This window comes from Drosophila virilis, chromosome 6 (assembly GCF_030788295.1).
Source record: "Drosophila virilis strain 15010-1051.87 chromosome 6, Dvir_AGI_RSII-ME, whole genome shotgun sequence".
In the NCBI taxonomy this organism is placed as follows: Eukaryota; Metazoa; Arthropoda; class Insecta; order Diptera; family Drosophilidae; genus Drosophila; species Drosophila virilis.
The window spans coordinates 763392-771396 of NC_091548.1; the positions used below are offsets into that span (position 1 = coordinate 763392).

Consider the following 8005-nt stretch of genomic DNA (forward strand, 5'->3'; position numbering starts at 1 on the left):
TTATTGGACAAGCCAGATTGCGGGGTGTAAATACCATATATATTTATACATATCTCCGTGTGCATGTTGGACATTCAATATAATTTTATCCTACATGATATTTAGTACTTATACTAAATATACACATTAAAGCATGTTTATTGGTGTAATTATGGCGACATTTGTCTTTCTCTGACTTATACTATTGCATAAGCTGCATAATTGGCAATCCCACATAAATTAATACCTTTACGCATTCTCATAAAGCCAGCTTCTCCCCACAATTCTCCCCACCAGTTCTTTAGAATCCAGAAGTTTTTGTCAAAGCCAATCAGTAGCATGGCATGGTTTACAGAAGTTGATGTACAGGATACGTCGTCATAAATGCCCTCACTGTAAAATAAAAATATAAATCAAAATAAAAAGAGCATTAACATTTCCGTATATCTCATTTATATATTTGGCCTGAGAGCTAGGCGTGCAAGTCCCCATTCGAATGATTGAAAACCTCCTTGGAAGTGGGCTCAAAGAAGTAGGGATACACTTCAGCCGTCCAACAGCGGATAATGGATAGAGAATAAAATCAAACCTGGTCTTATAAATGTATGTAATAGTCAAAAGGAGGAAGAGAAAGGATCTTGACTCTATGGGTAAGTACATTGAGCAATATATTTACATATTTATTTTATTTATTATATTATATATATTTGATACTCAATGGGGTATATGTATACTCAACTCTTGAGTCCACCCAGCCTTCTGACAATCGAATACACTTACTCGCTCGTACTATTAATCTCTTTCAGTTTATTATTTTCTTCTGCGCTGATCAGCTTTCTACTTTTGATTAATAAACAAGTAGCTCCCGACTAGGGGATACCCTGAACCCTCTTCTTCCAACATCAAATGCATATATATATTCTATTTTAGAAGCTATATGTCAAGTTCGGTGACTCTAGCTCTTATTATTTACCAAAGTTTCCAAAAAAACAGGATATCGATATCGATCGATTTATCGATTGCGGGGTAAGTTATCGATCGGAAATAAACTCGATCTGCGCGGGAACTAGGAGCATCTACATCTAAAATTTCAAGTCTCTAGCTCTTATAGGTTCTGAGAACCTTGCGTTCATACATACGGACGGACGGATGGACGGACGGACGAACAGATAGAAGGACATGGCTAGATCGACTCGGCTATTGATGCTGATCAAGAATATATATACTTTACGGGGTCGGAGATGCTTCCTTTTGCCTGTTACATACATTTGGATTTCGCACAAATACAATATACCCTACCCTTATCTGAAGGTAAAATACATATGCCCTGATTTTTAAACAAAGTGATAAAACAAACTAAGAATTCAGAATCTTGATCGTCTTACCTATAAAGTTGAAAAGTTTTGGGACTTGCGTTAATGGAGACTGCAACTGGACCAATATGTGCCACAGCTGCTTGAATTGCGTTTTCATCCTTTGCCGGTAAAATGGCCCACGATGTCACATTGACTACAGCGAGTTCGCTAACGAATTGGCATTCTCCTTTCTGGAAAAAAAGAAAAAGAATTAAGAATTCGTTAGCTATATCTTCCGGTTTTAAATTCGCAGGACTCGAATTAATATTCAAAAATGTATGTGAAATACAACTTAAGACGACGTGCACGATGGTACGGGTTTTACATTTTACATTAGACGCTAATGAATAATAATAATATTCTATTGCGAATTCATCGTAGTACTGGTTTTATATTTTATATAATATGATTATGGATAATATTCGGACCTTATGTTTTATATATTACTAGCGGGTATAGCCACGGCCTTTCCCGTGGCACTTATGTTATAAAATCAGTGTTCTTGAATAGTTTTTAAAATGATTTTGAAACTGAGCGGACAGTAAACAAACTACTCTCATACAAATGTTTTTCGTCATTTTACCACTGTTTCGAGTGGAATTTCCCAAATCGCTGAAACACGTATTCATTATATTCTTATATAGAGCTTTGAAAATAAGTTTGATACAAATCGGACACAGCTTAAAATTTTCATAACAATACTTTAAAATGCACTTTCCACCGAAGGAGCTTAGATTTTTCAAAAATGTAAAAACACGTCTCAAATGATTTTTTATGTAGATCCATTCAAATGACTTTGAAGGCAAAAGGCCACCCATCAAATATTTGAACCCCATTTCCACCAAGGAGGAATACATTTTTGGAAAAGTGTAAAACCCCTTAATGAATTAGCAATGTAGCAATGCAATTTTGAAATTGAGTTTGAGGCCAATCGGATGGTAAACAAAAAAGTTTCATAAAGACAAACGTTTTTCGCGATTTTTCCATACTTGCGGGTGGAATTTCCCGAAACCCCCGTCTAAACGTTCACCTTCATCACATAAGGTAACTATAGTGAAAATTTCAGCTTCCTAGCTCTTACGATTTGGACTGTGCGTTGATCACTAATCAGTCAGTCAGGAGAAACAGCTTTATATATAGAGATACGGTTATGAATAATATTCTTTTGCGAGTTAATGAAAAGTATTATGATGATATTACCTTTGAGGCATATTTGTAATCAAGGGATCTCATTAGACCCCCGGTAGCCTGTAGATATCTTAGAGTGTTTCGTAGTGAGCCCCCGATACAGCCTTGATTGCCATGGGAGACACTACAGTCCACAATTTGTTGTTCACTTAGGGCCACAATCTTACCGGTGCGCTTGAACACCTGCCCTTCTATACTTTGAGCTATACTGAAGGCATAGCAGGAGCCGCAGCTTTGTTGATTATACAGTGGTGTAATAAATCCCTTTTTACGCCAATCAAAACTTTCAGGAACATTATTCATCAGCGGTGATCCAACAATGTCGGCAATATTGTCCGAATCAGAAATCTCTGGACTCCGTAATAAACGTAAATATCCCTTGAGGTATGAATCGGTATTCTGCAATAAATTAGTTGTATTAGTATTTACTATATCATTTTTTCGTACTATAATTTTGTCATGTAATCTGTAACTCATAAAAGGAGACATCAACGATCACATAAATTCATAATATATATATACTATATATTCTAGATTAGCCCAGTTTGTATAGCTACAGCTGATGTCAATGTACTTTCTAAGCTCTGAGATCGACCTACCTATTGATGCTGACCTAGAATTTATACGCCTAATAAGGCGGGAGAGGCTTCCCTTACATTCATTTTCAGGACTTAAATAAATACCGTGATGTGGATGATATACCATGTCAGCCATTGTGTTTGTTGCTAATCGAAAGCTGCTTTTTCCAGTTTCGTAATACGTATTATGTTCGTTGACAATTATTTGATTTTCCTCATAGGCTTCATAGCTGCGCATTTCATCATGGGAACGTGCATAGCTTCTATTGTTTATTTTCTAAAAAAAATATATATATATATATATATATATATATATACTGAGTATATTTGAATATTATGAACTTATTTAGTTGGTGATCATACCTTGAAAATTTCAAATCGTTCCTTATACATCTGACCTGATTCATTTTTATGACATATAACCATATTACCATTTTGCAAGCTGTAAAGATAATAAAATATAACTACGATCCGCATTGCTGCAATTTAATAAATTAACTATCAATATAAATTATTATTTGTCATTCGTTTTACACATTGTGCAATTGCAATTCAGCAAATATATACATATACCCTCATTGGGGGTATAATCGTATAACCATATTTGTAACACAACACGGGAAATAAAACAAAAAACAAAACATTTTTGGCGTCAGGCTGATCGGATATTTATGTATATTATATTTACCATATTTTTTATTAAGCTCTCTACGAGCCAATGGCAATTCATCAAATTTCTATACACTCCCTGAGGGTATAATCACATAAATATATAACGGAAATTGAAATCGGGAAATTCCACCCGCAAGTGTGGAAAAATCGCGAAAAACGTTTGTATTAAACTTGTTGTTTACCATCCGATCAACCACAAACTCATTTTCAAAGATATTTGTTCAAATTTATTCAAAGAATGAATATAAAAAATCATTTGAGACGTGTTTCGCAGAATCCAAGCTTATTCGTTAGAAATGCGATTCAAAGGTTTGTTGGGCTAAGTTTAAAGTTTTGTCCGATTTACTTTAAACTTATATTTAAAGATATACAGAAAACCTTAATGAATACATACATACATATGTTTGGTTACCATCCCATCTGGATAAAAATCATTTCTATAGCTTTTTGAGAGAATTTATTGGCTCGGACAAGGTCGGGCTATACCCGCTAGTTTATACATATATTGTATAGTATTACAATTTCTGACTTTTTGTCCATTTTAATGTTATCGTTATGAGAGACCTTTTTTTATTTTTGCTGCATTTGGTGTTGGTAGCAGAGGGCTTAGGGTACCCCCGAGTCGGCACCTCCCGACTAGAGACTCTTGTTTTTTGTGCTTTATTAAAAAAGTTTTTATTACTTATGCAGTTTAAGTTGATCAATTATTGCATTTATTAACTGCGGCGTCAGTCCCGTTTTGCTGTTTGTGTTTTGATTATCCGCTCTCTTCGCTCTCCCCTATGCATACACTTTTTTGTGTATGTGTGTGTGTGTGTATGTGTGTGTGTGTATGTGTGTGTGTGTGTGCGCTTGTGCATCACGCTCTCACAAATTCTGTTGCTTATTGCTCAAAATAAAAATTGTTTGCATACGAATATTTGGAGAGCGTTTTATTACTCTGTTATTGTGCAACGTTTATCTTTCGCTCTGTCTTCTCGAATTTTGTTCAGAGGCAAATACATACATATGATTTGTAGGCTGCAACGGCATCGCTGTTTTATATTTAGCTCACACAACAATTAACTGCTTTCGCTTACTCTCAGTGCTCTCAATGTTCTCTCATTATTTCTCGGGATCGTTTAAATGTGGGTGTGTGTGTATGTGTGTGGTTTTTTTTGCTTACGGCGGTGAAAATCTTCGTAAGATACTGATGCCCCGGGCCAACCGTATGCACGATTTGATGACTCCGTCAGCACCTACGTACTAAACTCACCCCCCACTCACACACCACATTCCCCGCGGGATCACCACAAAGTATTACTTCGCGGGGATGGGTTGCCTATTTTAGGCAGTATCCATTAGTCGTCGCTCCTTTTCGCATCGTCTCAGATCCCTCTGGATGCCTATTATGAGCTGGCTTATATTTTTCCACTTGTCCTCTCCGTCCAGCATGAACGCTACCAGTCCCTCCAGCATTGGTACAGCACGAGTTCCAGGTCTTCGTCCAGATTTGGGCAGTTCGGGCACTCTGGAGAGTCCTCATGCCTAAGCCTATGGAGGTACTTCCTATACCCGCCGTGTTCAGTGAAAAACTGTGTTAGGTGGAAGTTCATTTCGCCATTCCGTCTCCCAATCCATTGCTCCAGATTGGGGATCAGTTTATGTGTCCATCTCCCCTTGTTCGCCGTGTTCCATCTCTCTCTCCATCTATTCTGCCAAGTTGCCATTGATGTTGCTCTCTCCGACCGGATGACGTCCATTGAGACAGCGTCTCCCGTGGCTATTCGGGCCATGTAAATTTTCTCCATTTCCTTGGCCAGTATATCTACTGGCAGCATTCTTGCCAATACTGTGGCTGCCTCGTCCGAGACCGTCCGAAATCCAGAAATGGTGCGCAGAGCACAGAGCCTATAGGGGATTGACATCTTCCTTCGGAGGCCTTTCTGGCTTGCAACCGCAGAAGCCCATATCGGTGCAGCATAGAGCAGCACGGAGGCTACAACTCTCGCGAGGAGCAGGCGTCTACCTGCTTTAGGTCCTCCTATGTTGGGTAGCATCCTCGAAAGGGCCGCCTGCATTTGGCTGCTTTCTGGCTAACGTAATCTACGTGCGGTCGAAAGCTAAGCCCGTTTTCTAACATGACCCCCAGATACTTAATGGAAGCCTTTGACTCAATACTAACGCTGTTTACCTGAAATCTAGCAAACTCGACTATTTTGCGGCTTGTGATGAGGACCGCCTCTGCTTTATGGCCTGCCAGCTCCAGGCTAGCGCCACGCATCCAGCTGGCCACGATTCTTATGGCTGCATTCGCAGCCGCTTCCACGTCTTCTATTTCTTTGCCCACCACTACTAGAGCTAGGTCATCCGCGAATCCTATGATTCTGCATCCCTGGGGCAATTGCACTCTGAGCACCTCGTCGTACCTTATGTTCCACAGGAGTGGTCCCAGCACCGACCCCTGTGGGACCCCTGCTGAGACCGTGTAACTCCTAGCACCGTTATCCGTATCATAACTCAATACCCGATCGGACAGGTAGTTGGATATTATACGGAAAAGGGAGGACGGTATCCCTATTCGGTCTAAGGCTTCCAGTATACGAGACCAGCTTGCTGAGTTAAAGGCATTGCGGATGTCCAACGTAATCACCGCGCAATACTCCTTGTCTCCCCACCTCCATCTGGTTCTCTCTATTGCCCTAGCGGCAATATCTACCACCGCCTTAAGTGCATCGACCGTAGACATTGCCTTGCGAAATCCATATTGCTGTTTGGACAGGGCCTCTTTCTCTTCGACGACACTAAGTAGTAGTCGGTCATACACAATCCCTTCCAGTACCTTTCCCGCCGTGTCCAGTAGGCAGATTGGCCTGTATCCCGAGGGTTCCTCTATTGGCTTTTCCTCTTTCGGGGAATTGATTACTGACTTTCCATGTAGACCGGGGATTTGAGAGACCAAATGGCCGCTTTTCCACATTTACTTGCCACCCAGCCACTTCCAGCGATAGGCTTGTATGGCTCGCAGATTATTGCGACGTCCGTATTTCACTCCCGTAGGGCCTGAGCAGCCTCGCAGTGGTTGAGGTTCAGCTGTGTCTATTTCTATTTCTCTTGGCCAGGGCGCTCCTAAACACGGGCATCTGCCGCTGCCGGCAATGTGTTTGCAGTCGGTGTTCCTTTCCTTACAGAGCATGCACTGTGGCTCTTGTTTACAGTCCTTAGCCAGATGGTCTTTTCCTCCGCATCGTCGGCACAGATTCGATCTGTCTAGACCACTTTTACAGAGTCTTGCTAGATGTCCAAACTCGAGGCATCTGAAACATCTGGAGATTTTAATCCGTTCGCGGATTCTCGAGTAGTTTGCCGTCGTTGGCACCCGTCCTGAGTTCGTCTCTATCGGGGCGGCTGTTGGAACACCTAGTGGTGATCTCGCCATTCTGCTGCTCTTTGCAAAAGCATCACAGCTCTCCTTCATTTGTGGGGTTTAATTGTTACTCATTTTATTGGGTCCCTACTCCTAAGCCGTTGTCCTTGGTCGTTGTACAGTCGCGTTTAGATCTCATGGTTGTCTTTGCAAGCAGTGACGCCATGTGAGGGTTGATACCCGCCTTCATGGGGTCGGGTGTTCAGAGCCAGATCCGCGTTAATCAGGAATATCACATCTGAACCTATGCTGCCAACTAAATGGCGACGATTCGAGGAGCGTGCTAGGAGATTTGCCATGTTTTAACGGGGCGGGGGCGGTAACAGCATTAACCTAGCAGTCAATTCGGCCAGATTTCACTTCGCTTCCTGAGATGCTAGCATACTGTCAGCCGTCAGCCGTCAGCCCAGGGGTCATCTTGTCGTGTAGGGTTGTCCAGAGTTTGCAACCTAAGACGTTACTGGTCTCAGTCCTAGTCGCCTTCTCGTATTAGCTAGGCGCGTAACGGGTGTGCAGCGGCTACCCAGGGGACAATGCGCACAAATGCAATTTTTCTTAAATGCCGGATGGATTCTTTTCCGTAATATTTACTAATGAAAGAGTATGCCACATCGAAAACAAAGTCGAGCTTGGACCAGTCCTTAAGCTTATCAATGTGCACATGAAACTGTACTGAATATCTCATCTATAGTATGCACGGGCAAGCAAATTGCTGTCTGCAAAATATGTATTTATTATATACATTATATTATATATATATATATTATATATTATATATATATATTATATATTATATAAAAGTAGGTTGTTGGATTATTGTTTCAATA

The 8005-nt window shown here is 40.7% G+C and overlaps 1 protein-coding gene across 1 annotated transcript; it reads right to left on the reverse strand.

The window, feature by feature from the left end:
• Positions 1 to 176: 176 nt before the first annotated feature.
• Positions 177 to 3603, reverse strand: CtsL4 (Cathepsin L4). The gene is made up of 5 exons (XM_002059652.4): positions 3464 to 3603; positions 3225 to 3377; positions 2535 to 2921; positions 1365 to 1525; positions 177 to 372 (listed from the first exon to the last, which is right to left on the reverse strand). Exons 1-5 carry the CDS (start codon positions 3575 to 3577, stop codon positions 177 to 179), a joined length of 1011 nt encoding a protein of 336 aa, XP_002059688.3. The 5' UTR covers positions 3578 to 3603.
• Between the last annotated feature and the right edge of the window lie 4402 nt (positions 3604 to 8005).